The 27,010-nt window shown below is 38.9% G+C and overlaps 1 protein-coding gene across 1 annotated transcript; it reads left to right on the top strand.

The window, feature by feature from the left end:
* The first annotated feature begins 3,205 nt into the window (after window positions 1–3,205).
* On the top strand, window positions 3,206–27,010 carry fam83c (family with sequence similarity 83 member C). The gene is made up of 5 exons (XM_059329732.1): window positions 3,206–4,197; window positions 10,600–10,767; window positions 13,266–13,390; window positions 22,489–22,734; window positions 23,656–27,010. Exons 1-5 carry the CDS (start codon window positions 3,688–3,690, stop codon window positions 24,440–24,442), a joined length of 1,836 nt encoding a protein of 611 aa, XP_059185715.1. The 5' UTR covers window positions 3,206–3,687; the 3' UTR covers window positions 24,443–27,010.

Raw genomic sequence — 27,010 nt, 5'->3', positions numbered from 1 at the left:
ACAGTATAAATATGAATACAAAAGGTTTGAAGCACATAAAACTTACTGTGATTTCTTTTTTTTCAGTGCAAGAACAGCAGACCAACATTAATTGCAAGAAGTAATTTTGTGCATTTTTACACTGCACTTTTAAGATGTTTTTATTTTGTTTTTCAGTTGTACTGAGGGCCACTTCAAGTGAGGGTGCGGGCCATATGCGGTCCCCAGGCCTCCACTTGCCCATCCCTGGTTCAACTGTTTTATTTCTTAAAGCGTCCAAAATTACAAAATAAAGGTATTCAACGAGTATATACATACAGTTGATGAACAGAGATAAACGTGCTTTGGTCCAAAATGTGCATATCAACCCAAGAACAAAAGCAAAAGACCTTGTGAAGATGCTGGCTGAAGCTGGTAAGAGTGGTTCATTATAAGGGCGTTTCCGGTGGCACACCTGGTAGAGCGCATACCACAGAGGCCCAGTCCTCGTAAGCGGGCGGCCCGGGTTCACGCATGTCTTCCCCTCTGTCTCCCCCTTTCACTCTAAATGTCTCTACTGTCAATAAAGCTATAAAATGCCCCAAAAAATATCTTAAAAAAAAAAAAAGAGTGGTTCATTATCCACAGTGAAATGAGTCCTGAGACATGGGCTGAAAGGCCACTCTGCCAGGAAGAAGACATTACTCAAAAGAAACATAAAACTGACAGATTACAGTTTGCAAATGCACACAGGGGCAAAGACCTTAATTTTTGGAGAAATGTCCTGTGGTCTGACAAAACTGTCATTGAAACATCCCAAATTGTTTCAAGGCATAGTAATGTTAGTGTATGTACACTTCTGACTTTAAAGAAAGTAATAAAAATTGTCTTAAAAAATCCTTCTCTCGTTATTCTGGCATTTAGCAAATAGAAAAAATTTTGGTAATCCTAACGGACCTAAAACAGGAAAAGTGATTTTCTGATTTCATGCCAGACAGTGAGAAAAAAAGCATATGTGTCTTTTTATATAGTGTATGTAAACTTCTGGTTTCAACTGTATAAATAAACTATTCTGTCATTTCGACTGCAAGGCAACAGTGAATACAAGGAAATATCTCTCTTTAAAGGGCACAGAGAGTTAATAAAATGGTCCTCATAAATTAGATTTCATCAGATAATAAAAGAGAGGTTTTGATCTTCCCCATAATTGTATTATATAAACTAATGAGCAGAGAGGGGGAGCTGCCTGCAACAAAACAACAATAATACTGAAGTGCAGAGGCAGTAATCTCTGTTGCTGCCTGATAATTACTTGATCCCCACATGGCAGATGGAGGTGTGTGCGTCTGTGTGTGTGTGTGTGTGTGTGTGTGTGTGTGTGTGTGTTTGTGTGTGTGTGTGTGTGTGTGTGTGTGTGTGTATGCTCTGCAATTAAGTGCCTTTAAAGGAATCGTAGGTGTCATTCTGCAGCTGACCTCAGACCGACCCTAACTTTATTCTCCAGGATCTTTGCTGTGTGAGGCAGACGGGAAATGTCCTGCACAACACTGAGCTTTCAGAAGAATTGGGGTTGTAGCCCGCATGTAATATGCTACCTCCAGAGACAGAGAGAGTCTCGGGGGAGGAGAGGGAGGCTTCTCCATTTCACACATCACTTGAGCAGAGAGAGAGACTGAAAAATATAAACACTTCTCTGTCAGAGGTGTGTCTCCTAAAATATTGTGTTTACAGTCTTTACAGGTAAAGATCCATCATATTGATGTATGTGATCTTTAGTGAAATATTTATTCATCTCATGACCAAATAGTTTCTGTTTATGAGAGAGGAAGTCAGAAAAAAGAGACTTATTCGTATTTAATCTCTGGCAGTTTCTTTATCAACACATAATCTTAATATCAAACACAAATCAGAGTGAGAAGACCTAATAAAAGTGATGTTTTTATGTTTTTAGAGTGAAGAGAAGCAGCCCTGTTAGGAAGCAATGCTGCCTTCAAAATAAATGCACAAAATGTGTCACAGTTGAAAATAGCCGGAAGTGAAGCAATAAACAGTGTTTAAATATTATATGAAACATGGATTGACACTGATTGCTTAAAGGGCATGATTGATTTATTATTATTTAAATAGGTTATGGTGAGAGTATATCCTGATTAAGAAGTGTCTTATATGGTAAATTAAGTGAGATTATAAGCATTAAATGAACCTGATATCATGAGTTCGACATCATCTAAAACCTGCTTCCACCTGCAACAATTCTGAGCTTAAAGAGGAGAGATTTTGATAACGATATGTAATTAAATTATTATGGTATGTTGTGTGTTCATATTGTATTTATTTATTTGTGTTTTAAAATGTCTGTTGGTGGAATTGATGATTTTCAAAGTGGAGTTTGTGGCGTTCTGCCTGGAAAGATTTTACATAAAATGTATGATTAATGACAAGTCAATGTAAAGTTTTTTATAACTTCCATTCATTAAATGATTAGACTTTAATCAATCATGAATTATTTAACTTTCGACAAACTTTGTAGTCCTGTCTCCAAATCTCAATAATAATAATAATAATAATAATAAATAAGTAATAATAATGTTTTAATATTTATATTTTACTTAAATATTTGTATACTTTTTAATGTATTTTTTGAAATGATAATTCATTTTTTTCCATCATATGTTCTGAAACACACTTTAAATCAGATATGTAAAAATAATAATAATAATAATTTTTAAATCCTAAATCATTCCAAGAAACATACATTAGGATGTGTTTTTTTTTGTTTTTGTTTTTTGTTTTAAATGTATTTAAAGTCAGAATTTTAAAGACATCTCCAGGAAAGAACTTTGTAATTTTTTACTCATTATAGTGAAAAAAAATGATGGAGAATAAAGATTCAAATAATAAATTAATTCAAATTTACTCTGCTTAAAATGTATGTTTTCCCTATTTAATAGCTAATAATTAAGACTTTACAGGAAACTACAGAAATTATGAGGACGTTGTGGAACTGTCAAATAAATTATATATTTATATAATTTATATTTTGAAGTTTTTCCACCGGAAGTGGCTCAACCTGTCTCTTGTGAGTCAGCTGGTTGACTTGACAACGGAGAGACAAGAAGAGGGTGGGAGGGAAGGGGGAGGGGCATGTGCACGCTGGAGACCAATGACAGGACAGGTAGCAACAGGTGAGCACAAACACACACTTCTCACACACACACACACAGATTCGGGGAGAGGTGTGTGTGTGTGGAGCTGAAAAGGCTCCTGGGACTGCAGATCCTGTCTGACATGACAGGGAATTAGAGAAGCGAGGACCATTTCAGCGCCTCGGAGGGAAACTACTGCCGCTTATCTGGATTAATACCAAGATTATAACGCGGACGGCAGAAGAATAATTACATATTTCCTCAATAAGGACTTCATAGAGTGTGTGAGCCTCGGTGGTGAGTTTGTGCGACTTTAAAACATGTTTTTGAGGTTTTAAAGTAACACAGAGCTGCAGTTTCCTGTGTGGAGTTTTGACCTGATGGTATCGATCTGCTGGAGCTGGTCCCGGTCCGTCTGTTTCTGTTTGAACGTCTCATTCTTTGCAACAATGTCTCCAGAAAACCATTACAGCCGGAAATAGTTTTGTCCCTCTAGAAATCTTTAGAAACCCATTAGAGGATTGTCGTTCCTCGCGAGGGTTCACCTGAACTTAATCCCTGACCTGCTGACGACAGCAGCACCATGATCAGCTCGGAGGGCCTGAGGCCGGCCTCGTCCGGCAGGAAGCCCCTGGGCAAGCTCGCCTCCCGGCTGGAGGAGGTGAAGAACCCGTGGCGGCAGGGCTCCACGCTGGAGCTGAGCCACAACGAGGCGGCCCGCCTGGCCACGGACGCCCTGCTGGAGCACGGAGAGAAGGAGTACCGCAGGGTCCTGACCGAGGAGCGGGAGCTCAACTTTCTGTCCCCGCTGGAGATCCGCTACATCACCCAGCATGCGGCCAAGACCTGCGACTCCGAGAGCAACGGCGTCGGCCCCAACGACCGGGACTTCGGGGACGGAGACGCCGTGTCCGAGCTCACCTCCGGGACTTACTTCCCCATGATGTCCGACGAGGAGCCGCCGATGCTGGAGCTCGGCTGGCCGGAGTCCCCGTCCAGATACGGACCCTCAGAGACTCAGATTTACTTCCAGAGGGACAAGTCTCACAACGTCAAAGACCTCATCAGGTCCCTTATCAACAAAGCCAAAAAGGTAAGAAGCAGAGCTGGCAAAAGTAATCAGATTACTCTACTGCAGTAAAAGTCCTGCATTCAAAACGTACTGAAGTAAAATGTACTTAAAGTATCAAAAGTAAAAGTATAACTTTTAGTACTTTACTAGTAAAACTCGTTATGCAGATTGTTTTATATATTTGAAATATATTATTGGATTATTATTATTGATGCATTTATGTCAGCAGCGTTTTAATTTCCTCATTCAGGAGCCAATTTAACTACTTGATATGCTGTTTTGAGGTTTAATAATCTAAAAAAAAGTCTAATCACTCTAAATTGATCATGTTTTTAATGTTAAATCTTGACCTGAAAAGAAAAAAATAATATTTGCTTCTTAAATGTAGTGGAGTAGAAGTATAAAGTTACAGGAAATGGAAATACTCAAGTAAAGTACAGGTATCTCAAAAGTATACTTAAGTACAGTACTTGAGTAAATGTACTTGGAGATTGAACTGTGTGGCTCATGATGTATATTCATAATGAGGGTCTCTGAAAAATGGGAAATAATCATTGTTCATAATGTCCATCTGAAGAGTTTACAAGTTTTTACCTGTAATCACTGTGATATAAACTCATAAATCTTAATCTCATATAAACTGGGCTCACTAGGCTGCTGTTTATAGTGCATGACACCTGAATAAACACTTATTATATCATTAATTAACTGATTAATTGACTGTAGTTAACCTGGTTTCAACAGTTCCAGGGGCGGCAGCTAAAAAAACTTGACCTGTATATTAGTTTAAGTGAAAAACATATGATTCAGCAGCTGTTTAGAGCAGTTAAATGAAGAGTAACAATGGCTATAACAATAAAAAATAACTGCAAAAGTCACTGGATCTACACCTACAACACCCTTTCCTGTGACTCCAGGGTCTAAAAGCAGGTAAAACTGTGTGAAAAAAATGTTTATACCATACTTATTATGATTATTTTATGATACTTTGTTGTGACGTCCATCTGTTGAAGGGAGAATATTTCTTTGTAAGTAAAATCACAACTAGTTTGGAGCCAGTCGTGGTCCAATGTGCAACTTATAGAGTGCGATATGGAAACTTTAAGCCTCCCCTGCATTCTGTTAATCAATTAATCAGTTAATGATCAGACTTTATTGGCATCTCACCTTTCATTCAGGTCAGTAAAATTCAAAAAACATTTCAAGAGAAGTGCACACGAGCAATAAAAATGATAGAATGGAAATAATCAAACCAATAAAATGAGATGAAAACAGCAGCAGAAGAAGATGTCTCAGAAGACGTCTCATGTCCTGCTGCAGGGACAGACAGTGTTTCTGTCCTCACTAGGGTTGTCACAATACTAAAATTTTCAACTCAATACCGATACTCAGGAGAATATTCGATACTCAATACCATTTTCAATACTACAAGGATAAAAACAAAGACCCCAAAATTTTACAGAAATATTTTTATTAACAAGAAAAATGAAACATGCAAAAACTAACAGAACCACAGGTTAAGTATTTATAATAAAAAAACAGTTGTGCAAAAAGAAACTGCAACTATGATAACAAGCTTCAGGTCTGAGGTAGTGCAAATAATAAATAAATACAATAAACAATTTCAAGTAGAACAATATTTTGAGGTTGTATGGTTTAGCTGTTTAATAAGTTGTTGGATAGATACTTTTGAAAATGAGTATCGTATCTGGATACAACGTTTTAATATCGATACTTTTTTGAGTGTTGATACTTTTGACAACCCTCTCACACATCATGATGCAGAGATCATCAGGCCTCCTGCTGTCAGCCGGCTCTTTCCACCTCATGCTTTCATTCCTCCCAGCGGAGGTTTCCACTTGGTTTGCTTACAAACAAATGCAGCAGGCCCGAGCAGGCCCGTCCTCCCACCTGTCTGCTGCTGTTTGATCAGCTCTTATCTCTGGGTCGAGGCCGGCGGCTCGCTCTGTCACTCAGCTGAGGGACCTCGCTGCAAAGATCCATAAAGTTTCACTCTAATCACCGGCTGATAGGCAGCAGCACTGGCAGCAGGACCCCGACCTTTATTTACAGCAACACACTCTGCTGCATGTTGTGTAGCTGTTTAATGAGTCTTTGTGGTCGTTTTTAGTCTCTTTATTGCCTCATTTAATAAGGTATTATTATTGAACCATTAACGTAACATATTTATTGTTGTATTTGAATCTTTTTGCATCTCTGTGTCTTTGTGGATGTGTTGTGTCTCTTTGTATTTGTTCTGCATCATATTGTGATAGTTTGTGTTTCTTTGAAGTCATTAGCCGTGTTTCCTTTACGGGGAAAAGTGGCCACTGGGAAAGTCTCAGGCCACGCCCTCTCAAATGTCCACTGACTCTGCGTGTCTCCATTACAAATTAGCCCCCAGAGGGATTTACGAGACTCTGGAGGTGACGTATGGTTTTCGACCGTTGCGTAATTGCTTAGCAAAGATTAAACACGGGAGACTCAACTGTGGCCGTTGTCGCTAACTGTGCACAACGTCAGCAGCTGATCATAAAGAAAGCAGCATGACTAATTATGCACAGCGTCTCCGCTGATCATAAACTTAGGGTTTGTAAATTAACCGGCATCGCTAACTGTGCAAGTGAACACCTCCTGTAGCAGCAGAACATACACACTGTACTGCTACAGAGCTAACTGTTAGCTTATTAGCAATTAGACTGGACACTAAGGGGTTAACATCCCCTCCAGCTCTGCAGCTGGGAGAGACTGCTGCAGGAGGACTGTGTCGCTTTGACTCGTTCTTACTCTTATGTCGCTGGATTTGTCTCCAGTCGCTTTCTTGAAAAATAGTTACTAAGGGAGGCTGAAAAGTCGCTAATTATAGCAACAAAGTCGCTAAGTTGGCAACACTGCTTCGCCGGCTTTTACAAATGGCGTATGTTGTTGTTGCGTAGAGTAGTATGTCACATCCTACTTGGCGATCTATCCAATCAGTAACCAGGCTTTTTTCAGGGGAAAAAAAGACCCTGCTCTTCGACAGGGATGAAAAAAGTCCCGACAAAAGTCCCGACAATAGTCCGCTCGTATTCAAATTAGGGGCGTTTCGGTGAGTGAGACCCCCCTCATTCCGGGTATTGGGCGGTAGTGGAAACAGCCCTATTTTGCGTGTCTTCATCGCTTTTTTGTCTCTGTGGTTGTTTGTGTCCCTTTTTGTAGTTAGTTTGCACATTATTCCGTCTCTTTCTGGTTGTTTTGCATCTTATTGTGGTAGTTTGCATTTCTTTGTGGTCCTTAGTGTCTCTTCAGTCGCCTCCTGGTAGAACATCTGTGTGGACATTTTGTGTCTTTCTGTAGTTGTTTTGTTTCTAATTGTGGTAGTTTGTGTCTCTTTTGTAGGAATTTTGTGTCTTTATGGTTATTTTGTGTCTGTCTTTACTCATTTTGCATTGGTGTGTTAATCTGTAATTTTTTGTCTCTTTGTAGTTGTTTGCATGTATTTCTGTGGTCGTTTTCATCTCATGATAGTGGTCTTGGGTGTCTGTAGTCGTATCTTTGTGGTAGCTTACATTTCTTTGAAGTTACTTTGCATAACATTCATAGTAAAAGTACATTCATGGTAGTTTGTGTCTCTGTAGTCATTTTCTGTTTTTGTGGAAAATTTGTGTCTCTTTGTAGTAGTTTTGCACATCTTTCTGTAGTTGGTTGTGTCTTTTGTAGTAGTTTGTGTCTCCATGAAGTCATTTTATGCATTTTTTTGTATAAGTTTTTTTTTCTCTCTTTAGTTGTTTGATGGACTGTCCCACATTTAAAGTCAACAGTCAGTTCAAACAGAGGCTTTGACCCAGAGGGGGGCCGTGCCCTGCAGGCCCATTCATTGATCCATCCAGGGGCAGTTAGACACTTTGGATCCTATAAAAGTAAATTAAAAGCCTCTAATCGATTTCAGTTTATCCGTTAGTTATCATCTCTGTAATTTACAACCTGACTTGTCACTTATATTTCTGAGTTTATAATGAATATTGCAGAGCTTAGCACAGAGGAGCCAAATAAGAAACCTGCTCAGTTTATTGGCAGACAGTCCAGCACACGCTGCATGAGTCACCTCCACACAGACACTTCCTTCTTCTCTGTGTATAAACAGACATGTTTTATATGCACCACGGCCGAGTCTGCTCATTAAAACAAATTGTACCCATGAAGTTTAATCCCTGCATGAAATATTCTATAAAACGTGAAAATACAACAGGTTTGAGGAGCTTTTGTCTCTCAGCTTGTCTGTAACATTGACCTCTTTCTCACACGTTTGTGCCGAGTCAGCAGGTTTCAGATCAAATGACACTCTAGATGCAGCTGAGGAATAGCTGCTGGCAGAGCCAGACATTTTACTCTCCTCTTATCTCACGTTCACTCTGGGCTGTTTGCTCGATTAGAACAATTAATGTGCTTTGACTCCCGTAACTGTTTAACCTAGTCTCAATTCTAGAGCAGTAAAGGAGACAAACAGTGAGCGGAACTGGCTTCATTTTCCTCTGCAATGAGGAAACCGACATGTGGAGCTCTCACAGTCTGCAGGACTCAGCTGACTTTTACATTACATGGCATTTAGCTGACGCTTTTGTCCAAAGCGACTTACAATAAGTGCAATTAACCTGATGGTACTAGCCATAGTCCACAGGAATCAAGTAAGTACAGAACTTTAAGAGCCATCTGTAATTGCTACAGGAGTGCTTTATGCTAAAAAAGAGAAGAAATAGAAGAGTAGAGTTTTTTTTAATATAAATATATAGATAGGCGACCATGATGACTTTAACCAAGGTATTGTTGGAAGAGGTAGGTCCTCAGCTTGCGGTGGAAGATGTACAGGCTGTCTGAGGTCCTGATGTTGGCACCATTTGGGAGCCAGAGCAGAGAAAAGTCTGGAGGTGGTTTTGTGGCGAGTCGCCTCACGCAGGGTGTGAGTCTCCAGCTGTTTGGCTGAATGCAGAGCAGACGAGGACGAGCAGGGGTGTAGGGTTTGACAAGGTCCTGGATGTAAGTAGGACCTGAACCATTAGAGTCTTGAAGCGAATCCGAGTAGCCACTGGTAACCAATGAAGGGAGTGGAGGACGGTTGTTGTGTGTGAAACTTGGGAAGATTGAAGACCAATCGAGCAGCTGCATTCTGGATGAGTTGCAGAAGTCGGATGGCTTTGGCAGTCAGGCCTGCCATGAGGGAGTTGCAGTAGTCCAGGCGTGAGATGACCAGGACCTGAGCTGCCTTCTGCCTTCTGAGCTGACTTGGTGAACAGATGCACACACATGAACTGATCTGCAACTCATCAGTGTTCTTCATATTTTGTTTGCTTTAAACTGCAGACATGAGGGCGTAGCTGCATCTGAAGTGCTTTTAATCACTTTAAGTGCATGATATTCATTAGTATGCATATTTGCACCTGCTAGTGAGCATGAATATGTCTGAACATGTGTGTGTGTGTGTGTGTGTGTGTGTGTGTGTGTGTGTGTTGTCATCTGCAGCCTGTGTAATAATTTTAATGTTGCATAACACACACCATATGGAGAGTCTATGAGTCTAAGAGTTTTTTTGTAAAATGAGACGTTCACTGTTTATGTCACATTAATGTTTATGTTTAATGTGTGCCGGGACCTTTTTTGGTTATTTGATTACTTTTTATTTAGGCCACTAGAGTCAAACATCAGCTAGAGTCTGCTTTATTTCAGCCTGACAGAGAGAGTTTGACTCCAGAACAGGTTCATCTGGCTGTCAAACTTTCTAAAAGTTTTCCCCACAAACAGGCTGACGCTTTAAAGCTATAATTATCTTTTGTTCCAAATTATTGACTCATAAATCTTGGTAAACACAAAGTTTACAGAGTTATAATCAAACCTCCATCTATTCCTGTAACTATGGTGTCCTGGCCGGGGGTCGATCATTCTGCGCTTTCAGTCAACATAAACAACCTGACAGTGGCGAAATTGAGTTACAATTTAAAAATGAACCTCTTGATGTCTGTTTTGATCTTTATACAAAGTTTTAGATTCAAATTTTGCTTTATTTCAGAGAAATAATGATATAAAAATTGCAGTAACTACAAAATCCAACTCAAAATGAATTTAAACCTAAAACCAAAGCAGACTGCAGTAACTTCACTTTGACTGTGATACAGTGTAGCCTTGTTTTTGAAGACAAGAATAATAGAAAATTTAAGTTTATTTGATAGGGAAATGTGGTATTGTGTATTAAGTGTGATATCACTTACCTACCTATAACTAATTTGGCTGACCAGTAAAAAAAACATTTAAAAAAACTTAAATGCAGTTTTTCTCAGTTTTACCCTTTGCATAGTTCCTGCAGTTAGACTTTGTAGGGCAGTGTTGTCCACATTCATGAAATCTCCATTAAACACTTTATCTAACGTCCCATGTGTGTCTCCGCTGCTGCAGGTGATCGCGCTGGTGATGGACGTGTTCACAGACGTGGACCTGCTGTGTGATCTCATGGAGGCGTCCAACAAGCGTAGAGTCCCCGTCTACATCCTGCTGGACGAGAAGAACATCGACTCCTTCACAGATATGTGCTCCGCGCTCGACATCCAGAGCTCACACATGAGTGTAAGTACTGACTTTTACTTATATAATTCCTCACGCACAGACGGGGACGCCGTGTTCAGACTGACTGAGTTCAGCCTGAGACAGTAAAGATCTGCTACATTCCTCACTGGATAACTGAGAACTGCAGGAGCTCAAACAGACGTGATAATGTGCAGTTCGATGGTTAATTGATGTCATCTTTAGTCTCTGAACGTCACAATAAATATAGGACATTTTCAATATTTTCAATACTCATTTGATTGATTGCTTTGAACTTCTGTTCAGATATCCAATCATCCAGAGGATAAATCCTAATTTATAAACCTTAACTCTTTTCTTTTATTTCATTATCTCTGAGTGACTATTTTTTTAAATGTTCCAGTGAAAGAACTTGTTTTTCAAGTGAAAGACTCACATTTTCACTTGTTTTTCTTTACCTTTCCAGTGATTCGGCCTGTTTCTTACTGAGTCTGAGTCTCGTCTGTAATCTCCTGTGTCCTTTAACACATTGTCAGAATCGGCACAATATGACATAGAAAATATTTTAGATTACCCTGAGCTACATTTTCTGTACTCCAACACAACAAACTCTTCCAATACTGAGGTGGACGGGTCAAACAAACACAGGACTTTCACCAGGAGATGGGAAAAAAAGATATAAAATGACAACAAAAATAACAAAAAAATGACAAAACAAGACACAAAATTCCAAAAAAGTACATTAAATAATCAAAAAACACCAAAACGTATACAAAAAAGGAACAAAATTACCAAAAAAAAGGAGCAAAATTATCCAAAAAAACACAAAATTATCTCCAAAAAGGGATACAAAGACCAAAAAAGGCACCAAAGGAACAACAAAGGAACAAAATGACCAAAAAAAACCCCATTAAAAAACAAAAAAGCACTTAACTGTTTCCCAGCAGAACAGCGTTTGTGTCCAAAGTGAAACCAAAGTGGACCAATTCCAAAAACTGTTGGACACAAAAAGGTAATGAAACATGCTTCAGGTTGAAAAGTTTCCCTTTAGCTTCAGTTACTAGTTTGGCTTATGACCAAATACCTGCAGAAGTAAAGACATCAGCCTCAGCTGGGGTTGAGTTTAGTGCAAATATTAGCGTGCTTGAACACTAAATGAAGCTGGTGAACCTGCTGTACAAACACATGTTGATGTTAGCAGCTAGCTCGAAGCATGACTGCAGGCTGTTACTGTTGGTATGTTTCCTTCTGTTAGCCTGCTGGCTAACGTACACTGAGTTTACCTCCATATGAAAGCAGGTGTGTTACATTAGAGCGTCTCACAGCGTCAGCAGTAAAGCTGTCTCTGCACTCAGCTTCTAGAAGTCGCAGCTGAGTGTTAGAAAACAGGAATGAGACCATAATGTGTGTTTGCCTGCTCCATCATTTACTTTGACAACTTTCCTTTTCGACCTTTTGGTGTTTTTCTTCCTGCTGTAAAGAACAAACATGCTGTTGTAGCTGTGAGGCTTCTGCTTTCAGAATATATTCCACATATAGGATAGGATATAGGATAGGATAGTTTAAGTCACATCTCCTCGTGGTTTAATATTGTATAACTCCACGCTGCTGTGTGTCTGTGTGTGAGAGAATGACTCTCAGATTTAAGATGTCAGACCGTCCTTTAACTCTAAAAAGGAGCGCTTAATAACACAGTCTGTGCCATGAATCATCTGTCACATGCACATCTCAGCCTCTACGTGTTGATATAGTGCACCAAAATTAACTGAAACAAAATGCTGACTGAATGGAAGTATATAATAAACATGCAAAACTGCAGTTTGTTTGCATAAAATGTTGAAAATGAACTGCTTCTAGTTTTTGTTTCCCCCCCAAAAAAATTCCTTACATTTCTTATAATTCTAAAACTTGTTATGCATTGAACTTATTTAAGTTTGGAGTTTATATAAACACCTAGCAGGCAGCTCCATCAGCATTGTTTTTTTATATTTTATATTTATTATAGCCTTTATTATAGTTTTTCATAGTCTTTTCAAAGATAAAAACACAGAAGCCTGCAACAGCTGGAAAAACAACATGCAAAACAGCAGTTTGTTTGCTTTTATGTTGAAAAAAAAAACACTTAACGGGCAACTCTAACAGCATAGTTTTTCAGATATTTTAGAAATGAGCACACAGCAGTGATGTAGGTAACCTCAGTAAGCTGTGAACGGCAGCTTAATTTCACCAGACAGTTTATGAGTTAATGGGCTTGGTCCATAAAATGTAAAAAGAAAAAAATTGTGACATTCAACTTCATAAATTCTCTAAAGCTCAAGTCTGTACATTTAATGCTTTGTTTTGTCTGTGAAATAATCTAAAATATTCAGTTTATAATCATAGAATAAACAAAGGTCAAAGGTGTGGAAAATATTTGACAATTGGACATAAAAAAATTAACTACAAATTGTTAGATTTAAAGATTATAATGGCTTCATCTGACTGCATTTATTGTTAAAAAATAAACTAAAATAAACGTGTGTGTTTCTGTGTGTTTGCAGAACATGCGTGTTCGCAGCATGTGTGGGGACACGTACTGCACCAAGAGCGGCAAGAAGTTCACCGGTCAGGTCCTGGAGAAGTTCATGATCATCGACTGTGAAGAGGTCATCGCTGGGTCATACAGGTGAGACACACACACAAACACACACACACACACACACACACACACACACACACACACACACACACACACACACTTCACTTTCTTTTGTGCCGTCCTCTTTCAACCCACCACTCCTTTAATGTGGACTTTAAAGGTTTAACTACAATAGATGATACATTTCTTGCTGTCAGCATCCTGCCGAGGTCACAGCGTTGCCTGAAAAGCTGTTTCCCCATACACAACCATTAAAAACGAAAATAAAAATTCTGTGCATCACAAAAATGATACTTTGTGTGAACAGAATTTAATGCATTTCATCCAGTAAAATTAGGAAAGTCTAGAAGAGCTGTATTAATGAATTATATATTTCTGCCATTCATGTACAGGATGCTCTGGTGCAGCTTCAGTTATATTTACTAGTGATGAGCAGTCCGATCGGAAAAAATTATATTTTGAAAAATGAATTCAAAAATCTTAAAAATGGAGGATGCACTTCTTTGTGCCATGTGCAAGCCACATATGAAATCTTAGGTCAGTCTGGCTAACGGTCAGAGAGATATGCCCTATACACACACACACACATACACACACACACACACACACAGACGCTTCTTGCTTTTAGAGATAGATTGCAGTCTTTAAGGTTATTTAATGGTTTATTATAGGGTCTATCTCAGCTGGACTGCACAATGTTTCTGTACGCTGCTGGACCTGGCCAACACATTTCGTTCTTTCATGTTTTTAATATGTTTTTAATGACAATAAACTGAACTGAACTCCGAGCCAACAGCAGTGTCAAACATGCAAAATTAGTTTATGGACAAAAACAAAGAAGCCTGCAGCAGCCAGAATAACATTTCGGCATTCAAATGCACTTGTGAGAAACGATAAAAGCTGCGTCATCGTAGAACATGGTTCCCTGATGCTGCACATCGATCACACAGGTGGCAGGTGGGAGAGAGACAAACAGTTTCTGGTTTTTATCTTTTGTAATCCCACAGCTCTGCCACAGTAAGTGTCTCTTTTAAAAGGCAGCGAGGCAGCAGTGGAGTCAGTGTGGCTGTATTATTATTATATTTATAATAAGTTCATCATTTGCATAATGCTGCAGCAGTTTAATAATAAGATCTGCAGGAAGCCTGTGATGGAAAAAGATCTCACAGGTTGACGATGTGTAGGTGGAGTCTTCAGACAGTCAGAGGAACATAAAAACAGGAACAGTCTCTGCTCACATTCAGCATTCTCACATTTACTGTGCATCTCTCCGGATAAGCCGAACTATCAGCAGGAGGAACAGCTGAGCTCTGTGTGTGTGTGTGTGTGTGTGTGTGCTGACAGCGAGGAGCTGATCTGTCCTGAGAATACTTGAGTAATGCCTGTAATTACAGCTCAACAAGTAAATGAGTCCAACAGCAGAAGTTTACTGAGTGAATCAACGCACAGGGCAGAGAGGACTTTCAGAAATATGATTTCATTCAACTCTGTTTCATTTTTTCTACTTTTCCTGCACACTTCCTGTCTTTACTGTTCCTCAAACTGCAAATTATATTTATTGTCATTATGGTGCTAAAGAAGCTCTAATCAATCAATCTGAACTCAGACTCAAAACAAATTCTCTTTTTATCATCATGTAAGACAAAAAAAGCATCAAATCCTCAATTTTAAGCAGCTGGGGAAAAAAATAGTAATTTTGCTTAAAAATGTGCTAAAACAATTGATTGATTATGATAGTTTATAAAATATATAATAGTTTGTTTGTAGCTGTTGCAGATTGAGGATCTGACGAATGTTATAGTATTATAATATTTACGGCCGCTTCTAGACTTTCTCCATTTTGCCTCGCTGTTTGCTCTTTATTCTCAGAGCGTGTGTGTGTGTGTGTGTGTGTGTGTGTGTGTGTGTGTGTGTGTGGTGTACCAGTGAAGCTGGCAGACAGACTGAGCTGTGATAAAGCAGTGCTGTGTCACAGATCGTCGTGGAGACGCGTTGATCTTTTCTCTTCATGCTGTGATTCTCACTGAGTTAACACACCTGAAGCTTCTCTCGGTAACAGGAGTTTAACTTTAAGAAAGTGCTTCACACATCACATTTACTATCTGACATTTGAATGTGGACTCTTCTTTCTCTCCTGTGTGAACTGGTAAAGCTTGTTGTGGAGCCATCTGTGCTGTCTGGCTTCTCCAACTGGTCACAGAGCAGCACAAGCTGATACTGGAAACTTAATGTGGTGCTTAGAGTTTGAACAAAGTGTCTGAAAAGAAAGCTTGAAATGTAGGTTATAATACAAACAAGTGACACATTTTGAAACATGAACATTTGTGTTTTTCCTTCCAGATTTTGCTAAAATGTGTCTTGTGACTTAGGACCTCTCTCTGGTTGTCAAACTGCATGCTGAAAGTCTTTTATTTCAGCCTGGTCTTACATTTAAATGCAGCTTTTCAGTCATCTTTTTACTATCTCAGAGTTTTAAGCAAGGTCACAGCTGTCTTTTAAGAATGTCTTTTTTCTTCTTCTAGCCTCGATTATCGCACAATAATCGATAATAAACAATAATAACACAGTTTGTTTCAAAGTCAGTCACGTTACTCTGTCATGCCTTCAGCTGCAAAATGCATCTGCATGTTTGCACATAATCTAAAAAAATGTTGCCATGTTATTCTGATTTAACTGATATTAAATTTAGTTTTTAAAGCTTTCAGTGGAGATAAGTTCTCCTCATTTTACCTCTTATATGTTTTATTTGGAACCAACATTTAAAACTCTTCACTGACCGTGATTGTGTTCTGAGAGTAAAGGAAAACCATAATTTTCAAAATCCAATTTTATGTTTTTGTTTCTTTTATGTTCAAAATGTTGATCCAGTAAGTCAAAGTGAAACCGTAATGATCAGGTCATATAGGTGAGGTTGTCCTGAAAACTATGATACCAACATGGCATGGTTAACGTCTTTTTAAGTTTATATTCAGGCAGGATAAAAAGAAGTCAAAACTCCAGATTGTTGAAGAAGTGAAATAATCAGTTTACTGTTTGTTATGTATGTTAATATTTCATCTACGACAGTCATAATTAGCTTGAAATGCACCATGAAAAATGCTTGAATTTAACTTTAAATCATGCATGATCCTTTCTATTTCCCAGAGGAGGCAGCGTTCATGTTTAGAGTGAACTGTAGACTGATATTAGAGGTTTCAGCTCAACGGGACTCAGCAACTTTTTGTGATGAACCACTGTTTGAGGAATGATCTCTCTAAATAACAGACCAATCAGCTGCCTGACATTTGAAATTCCAGAGAAACAATTTAGAGTTTATATTAACACGTCAGTCATCAGATGCAGGTGTGTCCCTGCCTGCACACCTCCAGCTGATCGTTTCATTTTCACTGCTGCGTGGTCATTTCTGTGCATTTCTGTGGGTTTTTTCTCAAGATTTATACGTTTTCTCCTGACACATTATGTCTGATTTGGCCCACTGGCTACAGTGGAGCCTTTTTTACTGTGTGAGACTGAAGTTTGAGGTGTGTGGCGAGTGCTCGGGTCGCGTCAGGCATCAAACCTGCGGGCTGAGGAATGCAGGGTGCAGCCCGGAGACGTGCCAACAGTGAAATGTTGTCTTATCACCTGGGCACACCTTCTCCTCCCTCCTGTATATCTGCACACGTCTTCGTCACTCTGATATTAAAACGCTGCTATACGCCGGGAGCGCCCGCCACAACACATCAAACACAGATTAGTTTGTTTGAGAGGCAAATGATAAACTGTGATTCACTGATATTTAGCAGATAATGGAAAGCTGTTATCTGTTGCAACATTCCTTCATATTTCTGCAGAGATAATATCTTTGATTTTACTCCAGCCCTTTACAATCAGCATTTATTTACATAATATCAGGCAAAAATCATCATCGAAAATCTGGAAACATAATGCATTTAACAGAAAAATAAATAAAAAAAATCAATGTAAAAAATATTGTAAATGAATCAACTTAAATTGGATCAAAAATAAATAGATGAAAATAAACATAATGCATTTATTGTGTTTTTGGATTTTCTTTTTACTTTAGATATAATCAAACTGAAAAACAAATAAAAATATATGTAGTATATGTAATATATAATAATAATATATGTGATTCAAAATAAATGAGTCTATTTAAATTTGATGAAAATAAATAGATAAAAATACACATATAATGCATCATTTTATCTTGATTGTCTTGTTTTTATAATCGGTGAAAGACAAAATTGTAATTTAAAATAAATTCCATTAATTACATGTTTATAACACACTCTAATGTACACTATGTAATATGTAAACTTTGTGCATTTTGTAATGTATTTGTCAACTGTAACTCCTCCTGAGGGCACCCAGGATAATAATAATAATAATAATAATAATAATAATAATATGTATTCATTGATCACATGGTTAAGGAGTGCTTCCCACAAAGCAGCAAATTAAAATTGAAAAAAATATATAAAATCATATTTTTTTTATCTTGAAACCAATGAAAGCCCTCAAGACATGAAATACAATAAATAAAAACAATGTATTAAAAACAGATTAAATTTAAAGATAAGCCGATAATCAATAAAAGCTCAGTTGTTATTGTTATATTATATAACATTTGTCTTATTTGTTCATACATTAATGCACTCAAAAATCTATATCTGCTCACAACTGCATTATATTGTTTTATCAATCATTTATTAAATATTTTTAAGTCTAAATAGGAAATTCACGAAACCGGAAAACTTTCAAAACTTTATTTTCACACTGAGTTTTTGCAATCAAACTTATTTAACTTAATAAATATATGTATTTGGTCATTTTGTTACATAATGAGTGTGATGCAATAAATATTAACAGTAACAGGGAAGTTTGTGTCACAGTAAAACTGGATCTGAGTGTCAGACTCCTTTATATAACAGGCCTGAAAGCTCCTAGTGATGAAAAGAGACTTTATGATTTATGAAGGCGTGCTCTGATCAGTTCCTGCTCACAACATCTCAGGAATGTAACTGGAGGTGATTCTGAGCAGTGAGTGATTTATCAGAGGGAAGTCGCCCTGCAGGTTCTGTGTCTCAGCCTGCGTCCAGCAACCAGCGCAGCAACCAGCGCAGCAACCAGCGCAGCACGCCTCAGACTCCTGCAGCGCTGCAGCCGCCTGCTTCTGCTCTGCACTGCATGTGTTTCATCTCTGCAGCGTGTTAGAAGATCTTTTATATTTAGTGTTCATTAAGGTTACAAAGGGCTGGAAAATTTCTGTTAAATTTTCCGAAACTTTCCATGGGAACGGGGAGGGAGATGGATACAGCAAAGTATCACAATATTTTGCATGGCAATATTATATTGATTCTAGAGGTAGACCGATATATCGGCCGGCAGATATTTGTGTTTTTTACTTGTATCTTCATCGACCGATACGTGCATGCGTTCGCCGGTTCGCCGTCAAATATGTGGATCATTTGAGGCGCCACCACCTCGAGGCCTATAACAACATACACATTGTTTACTATCCAACTGTTAATATGTTTTGTTTGTAAATAAATGTTTCTTTTTTTGTTTAAATTGTGTAACATTTGTTATCATTGTGTCATTTTTATCATGTAAATTGAGGGAGAAAAGGCAATATCAGCTTCAAGAATCGGCCCAAAAAAATCGGCAGCACATATCGGGGATCGGTTAAGACTGATGTCAAAAAAATCGGTATCGGCATTAAAAAACCCGTATCGGTCAACCACTAATTGATTCATGGCCGCCAAGTATCGATATTTACAGTTCAGACGGCAGGCCGGCAGTATTTCCGCCGTTTTTCTTTCCGGAGGCCGTAGTGGGCTCACTTAAAGGAATCTATACTGCCCTACAAAGCCTAACTGCAGTAACTACATTTTTGGTCGAAATTGAGTTATAACGAAAAATAAACTCCTTGATGTCTTTTTTATCTTGTTGCTTTAATTCAGAAAAAATAATAATGTCAAAATTGCAGTAACTACAAAATCCAACTCAAAACCAAAGCAGACTGCAGTAATTGCACTTACCATGGTCTGATTTGGATATACATATGAATTTAAGTTTAAAACCAAAGCAGACGGTCTGCTTTGACTGTGATACAGTGTAGCCTTGTATTTCTTCATTGTGTTGAAAAGTGAAGATAAGAATAATACAAATGATGGGGGGGTCTGGATCACCCATTCTCTTTAGCCGAGCCTTTGTGTAATAGTCTATATTTGTCTTTATTGGTACGCATGCTTATTTTTATTTTACCCTGTAAAGCACTCTGTGACGTCTCTGCTCTGGAAAGGTGCGTTATAAATAAACGTACTGACTGAAGCCGGGCTCAGACTGCAGGAGTGGTGGACAGATTTAGCCCTGATTATCCTGACAATCAGTGGAGGAACCTGTCTGGAGAGATATGATGTTTAATATTTTGGATTTAATGCAACTGTGATACATGCTTTCAAAATCTGTCAGAGTCTGAGCCGGCCTTCAGTAAGTTACTGATGATTGTGATTCTGTTGTGAAACAGCTTCACATGTATTCGTAGAGATTAGATTCTGATTTGTCGAGAAAATAAACATCTAACAATAGCCAGTGTATTTAAATTTCAGCTGAAATCTTATTTGCATTGAGAGAAAGGATCAGTTTTAAACTATTGAGTGTTTCCTGTTCGGGTGCTGCTATAACACACACACACACACACACACACACATACACACACACACACACAGACACACACACACACCAGGTGAAAACAATCCCAGCTTTAATCTGTTGCACTTCCTCGGTCATATTTCAGTTTCTCAGCCTCTACCAGTTCCGTCTTGTCTGTGAATTTAAAAGCATCAAGCAGCAGGAGGAGCAGATAAAAGTTCTGTGTGGCAGTAAATGTACAGTTTGTTTATGAATAAACACCGCAGCTCCTCCTGACAGAAGTCAACAGACAGTCTGTATGAGTACAAACGGCTGCACACTCTGCTCCGCCTGGGCTGCAAAATGTCTAAAATATTTTTTTTCAGTGTCTTTTTATGCCATTTTATACAGCATTAACCACTTCAGTTGCTACTAAAAAAGAAGCTTTAAATGTTGAAAAGTTTTTGACCATCACCTGCTGCTCCAGACATCATCACTGATCCCCTCAGCAGTTCAAAGTCTTTATTGTCTTACAGGTAAATTGGTTGTCAGCAGGGATTCATTAGAAACACCTAAAACTGATACGACAACAAAACATCAGGACAGTTTAAAGAAGGTTCAGTTGGAGTTTCAGGTCAAAGTACAAGTAAACAATCCAAACAGTTTGTGCCAGTGAGCAACAACAGACCGCTGAGGGGCCGTTCAAACTGTCTGAACTATGTTGTATTTAAAAAATTAACCATAGAAGACAACTGTAGAAACAGGCATTACTGTCTGAGTTTGAATTTTCCGACGGTCCTCGAACGGATCATCGGTTTCGGAAGTTTCTGTTATAAAAAGTGACCAAGAACTTTTCTAAAAATGTTTATTTGTGTCAGAGTCTCTTTATTCTACATGTGTCATTTAAAATAAAGCATTTGCACTAACCAGATCCTGTTTATCCCATTAAATTCTGCTCCTCAGAGACACTGTGAAGACATGATTGATTCTGCTGAGACCAACGGTCACGTGACAAATATTCACTGAAAATCTGTTTACACAGAGCAGAGAGGAGAGGACAGGAGAGGAGACGCTGTTTACACAGAGCGGAGAGGACAGGAGAGGCTGTACTGGAGCAAACTTTTTTTTTCCAATATTCATGACACTTGGAAAAGTTTATATATATAGTATATATATAAATTACAACATTTTATTCCAATTATTTTTATTATTATTTATCAGAGACATTCAGGTTGCATTTTCTTTCCCTGTTTTTTTCTGATTTCTGTCATTATAACTGTTCCATAGAGCTGCAGGACTATAGATTTATATAGATACATATGTTGCAGTGAAACACAAGGACACAGGGAGGAGAATGTGACCTGAAACTGCTCGTTGGGGTTCAGAGGGTTAAAACTGAAGCTCATCCTTGTTGTAAATCTGTCATATTTGCTCAGTTTCTTTGGTCTTCTTTTTCTCCTGCTGAGTGATACATTGCATTCACTTGCAGTCAGACGTCTGTGTGATGTCCTCAATTGAGCCCTGAAAACATTATTTCTGCCGCTCCGTGTTGGGCTGCTTGCCGACGAGCTGATGAGTCACCGCGCCGACTCATCGTCCTCCAGGAAACTGTTAAAGCTCATCTGCAGGTTTATCAGCTGGAGGTGGACGAGATCGTTCACACATGCTGATCGCTTCCAAGTCCAAGTCCCATCTTTGTTCCATCATTTGTACTTCATTTGGTGGTGATTTTGTTCCCACCTGCTCACTCTTAAACACGACACACACCGTCCTGTAATCCCGGGGGACGAGCTGCTGCAGGCAGGTCATCGTCCCGAGGAGTGGTGATGTCACTTCCTGTTCTTGCTGCCTCCTTACTATTCAGTTGTTCCTGTTGAACACTAACACCTGGGGGAAGTGTAAGAATGTCACATTAGCATTTTTAACACATGCGGTTGAATAATTACTTTTCCATAACTTGATTATTGAAACTGACTCAAATGTTGCACTCATTTTAAGGCGAGTATCACAAATATATCTCCTATTCTATCACACAAATATTACTGTACCCAATAAATAAAACAAGTCGATGCACTAAAACTAAAAGTCCTGTTGATAGAAGTCACAATGAAATGAAGTCTAATACAAGAAACACATACAAACGGAACTGGAAACTCCAGTTATAACTATAATGTTATTGTATTCACATAGTTATTGTATAGTATCGTTTTGAGAGTTTTGCAGAAAAATTACATATATTTTTCTCTTTGTTTTATGATTCAAAATAAATTAGAGGCAGTACACATCATGACATGTCTAATATGTGGATACATTTATTATTTTGGCTTTGAAAAAAAGTGGTATGAAAGCTTTTTAGTTTTTCTTTATGCCTTTTTCGTTTATAAAGTTTTTTATGTATTTACTGGTTGGTGGAGGCAGAAATCCTAGTTGTCCTGTTGCCCCAGGAGCTGAGCTGGTGTCTGACCGTCTCGTGTTCTGTCTCCTCTCAGTTTCACCTGGCTGTCGGCTCAGGTGCACAGCAACATGGTGATGCATTTCTCCGGGCGCATCACCGACAGCTTCGACCGCGAGTTCCGCTGCCTGTACGCCGACTCGCAGGTTATCGACGGCTTCTTCAACCCCGAGGACGAGGGCATGCCCTACTACCCCTCCTACCAGAACATGATGGGCCCCGGGCTGCAGGGCCTGGGCCTGGGTCTGGGCCTGGGACCCGGTCTGGACCTGCTCTCTGACAGGTACGAGCTGCAGACCAGCTGCTCAGAGTCACTGACTGATACATGAACACATATTAATGTAGCACTCACATTTACATGGGCTGTGTCATGTTTCATTTATGGACTACTTTCTTGTTTAACAATTTAACATAATGTGAAAAAATAGGTAAAAATATCGATCCCAGTTTCCCAGAATCCAAGCTGACATAATTTAAATTAATTATAATAAATTATAATTATAATAATTCATTTTAAAAGAGTTTTTTTCAGTCTACGGCACAAAAATGTTCAATTTACAATGTTTTTTTTTTAAAAAGAGCGAGAGAGAGAGAGAAAGAGAGGCAACAGAAGCAGTTGGAATCTTTCATATTTCTGCTGAAGAAAATTATTTTTTTTTAGTTTTTGTGTGCAGTCGTCTAAAAGTGAAATATGAGTATTTTAATGTGAAATATTTTTGATAACTCATATAGAAAAAATGTTCCTTTTAAAAACGTTTTTCCACGTATAAAAGGTCCAACAAACAACATGCAGATTTAGTTTGTTACTTCAATTAATTAATAATAATAATTATAGTAATAATAAACTTCATTTCCATGACATCTTTACAAGCAGCATTACAAATTAATAAATAGATAAATAAAACATGTCAATACACTAAACCTAAATAAAATACAGCAAATAAAAGTCAGAAACATTTTTTTTTAAATTTAATTAAAAAATAACATCAATCAGAACTTTAGACTGCAGTAATACTTTAGGAATACTTTAGTAGTTTAGTAGTTTTAACTTCATTATATTTTGTAAAAATCCTTTTTTTCTTCTTAAACGAAAAAAAATTCAGGCAGTACTAACTTTTATTTAATCTGTGGATTCATGTTTTATTTTTACCTTGATTTAAAGATCTAATGTTACTGTATGTGATGTTTCCTTTGCTTCCTGCAGCCGGCAGAGAGACAGGGTGTGCTCTGAAAACTCCAGCAGCCAATCGAGTAACAGCGTGTCGAGCGTGAAGGCAGCGCCCGGGATGACCCCGAACACGGTCTACAAGGTCACTCAAGGTCACGACAAGAAGGAGGCCAACAACAACTCTCACATCAGCCCCGAGAGGAGAGGAGGGCAGACCCCCACGCCCCAGACTCACGGCTTACCAGGACCCCGAGCCAACGGAGTGACCAATCACAGCCCGGCCATGGACCGGCCGCCCCCGCCGTACGGCCAGCAGATGGGCATCGACTGGAACAAACCCAGCCCGGCCGACGTGATGCGCTCCAACATGGGCGGCGCCTCCTCCAAGTTCCAGGCGCTGGGGCTGTACGACCACAAGCCCAGCATGTTCCACAGCTCCCCCAACGCCAACCTGAACCCCAAGAGCCCCACGCCGTCTCCGGTCACCGACAGCAAACTGACCCCGAAGCAGAGAGCGCCCTCCAACCAGTTCCTCAACAAACTGTCAGACCTCTTCCTGCCCCCGTCTAACAAAGAGACCTACAACTTCCGGAGGTCGCCGTCCCCCCTCGGCACCACGGCCTGGGGGGGGCCGGACCTCTCCCAGACTGAGCCCGAGAGCCAGCAGAGCCCGCCGCCGCCGCCCTCCCCGGGCGTGGTGATGAGCCGGCAGGACCAGAAACGGATGACTCTGGGCCACAGCAAGCTGGACCTGGTCAACCAGTACAACAAGATGAAATCCAAGCAGGTGTACTCGCGCTTTGAGCTCAAGACCTCCAACTAACCTGCAGAGTTCAGACACTCTCTTCCAAAAGTCTCTCTGGTTGTTTTATAAAGTGGTCAGTTCTTGGAGCCGTTGCTCAGTTTTCCTCTGTGATTCTTGAAACCGTATTGCCTCTGTCACCCTGTGAGGAACCACAGCTGCAGTATCATGAGACTGTGTGGGGTTGCAGTTTACACAAAGAGTTTTACAGAGAAACTGACCTGTGAAAAACACCCATCAGTCTATTTTTTAACTAAAAGATTCAAACAAATCGAAGCAGAGATGGGTCACATTTAAGACAGGCAGCTGAAGATCATCTTCAGCTTATTGAAACAGTAAACTGATGGATCGACTAGATTTTCTTTCTTCGAAGCCTCCAACTGCCTTTTTCTTAAATACACTCCAGGGACTTCGATGAGGATTTTTCCCCACACAGTTTTATAACGACATCAGATCTTATTTAACAAAGAAAGGAAATATTAACAGTAACAATACTGCATCTATTGTGCCTACTTTTCCTTCTTTAAACACAGAATTAAAAGGTTTTTTTGAAAAGTCATCTGTCCCGCTCGACAAGAGGGAGGAGCCTCCCTGCTTTGTGTTTCACTCAGGAAGTGAAAGCTAGAGAGCAACTTCAGCGACTCAACTTTTTCATTCATGTCATTTCCAGACCTGCTGAGTCAGCAGCCGCTCCTGTAGCTCACGGGGCGAATTGTGCCACCACCATCTGCCCCATCTCCAGCCTGATTCACAAAAGATATTGTGCTAATGATATTAAAGCACAAACACCGGTTTTTAAACAGTTTTGTAAGACTCTGATTGTAATTATCCCCATGTTAAAGTATAGATGTCGACTTTATCTGCACCAACAACACAGGAGGCAGAAAGAAAAAGACAAAGTGAAATGTTCAGAGTGTGAGCCTCAGAGGCACACCTCAGAACTTCAGGCAGGAATTTAAATATAAAATATCTGTCAGTGCTGTAAAAGAAGAAGGACGGTCCTTATAAATGCACTTCAGTTGCCTCCAACTCTCTGAAGACGCTAATAATTTGACTGATCTTTGCAGTGGAACTCGTGGGGGGTCATTTTGCACCAGAAATAAAAATGTGGGCAAATAGACGAGGAGCTCTGATTCCTGCTGTTTCCTGCATTTCTCCTTTTGTGGATGTTCTGAGAATCTACGGTTAATTTTAGTCTGTTTTATCCGCCACAAATTCACCTCAAGTGTTGTGTTCATCCCACAATAGAGAAAAACAAAGTTTAGCTAAATGTTTGGGTCGCTCATTTTTAACCCCAGTGACCACATGCGGCACTGCAACAACAAAAAAATCACTTCCAACCTTCATGAAAGAGACGTCTACAAAACGCTTCAATTATTACCTTTTGTGTTGTACAATTTTAGTTTATGGTTGTTTTTATGTTTCGAAAAGCTGGAATATCCAACGTCTGAGGAGGAACTAAAGTAATTTACTGCACCGATCAGCCGCAACTAAAATAAAAAAACAAAAATTATAGAACAGATGCAGAAAAAGCTCATTACAATTTCGACCAAATAAGTTAAAATAAACAGTCTACCGTCTCTACTTTAATGTTAAAATCAACTTTAATAAAATAAAAAAGCAGAAAAGTAAAAGAAATGTTCCTTCTTCAGAGTGTGGAAAGGAAACCTCCTCATCCTCTTCTCTTTCTTTTTCTTTATTTCTTTTGCTTTGAACAGTTTTGTGTACTTTTGATTTGTTCTGTAACACTCCTGCATCACAGCCCGTGCCTTGATCTACTGCCTTAAGGTTTACAGTCACATTAAAGACAAACATAATATCTCCTGTGACTTCCTATAAGTGTTAATAAAGGCACACACACACACACTCAGCTGGTTGTAAATAGAAGCAGAGTCTGCCGACACAGTTCTGGTGAGATTCGGTGTAAATGTGGAAACTTTGGGGCTGTGAAGAGTTTCTGCAGGAACATTTTGTTCATCAGCAGTTTGTAAAAATCTGTTGAAAGAATTTAAACTGTACACTGCTATAAAATATGTTTCCTCACATTTTTTTTTTTTTACAATAAACAGCATTTTTTGCAGATATGTAGATTTGTACAAAGACTTAAAACAAACAGTTAAAACGACTTGTATAATGTTTCATTTGACTCATATTTTGTGCTGATTTGCAGAAGTTTGTCCTGGCAGCACTACAGGGCTAAATCCTTCCTCTGATCTTTACTGTCGTCACTGAAGCAATAACGATTGACAGCAATCAATCATTTTGATATGTGTGTTCTCATCACGTGTGTTTTTGTTTACTGTCGTTACTAGAATCAGCCGGACGACTTGCAGACATCTCATCTCTGTGCCTCGTCTGTCCGGCTCCTGTTTATATATATATATATATATATATATATATATATAAATAATATATGTTGTACATACGGACTGACTGTCAGGAATTTGGGTTATTGTTAAAGAAAAACTTGTTTGTTATGTTATTTTTACAATGTTATTTACTGGAGAATGTGAACTTTCTGTGTTTAAAAGTTGGTCTTGATTTGTAAGATGAACACTTGAGGATTTAATAAAACAAAAGTTTAAGTTA

The sequence above is a fragment of the Centropristis striata genome, chromosome 3 (assembly GCF_030273125.1).
Source record: "Centropristis striata isolate RG_2023a ecotype Rhode Island chromosome 3, C.striata_1.0, whole genome shotgun sequence".
NCBI lineage: Eukaryota > Metazoa > Chordata > Actinopteri > Perciformes > Serranidae > Centropristis > Centropristis striata.
Note: the sequence above shows the minus strand (reverse complement) of the source record. Positions and strands in the feature narration are given on the sequence as shown.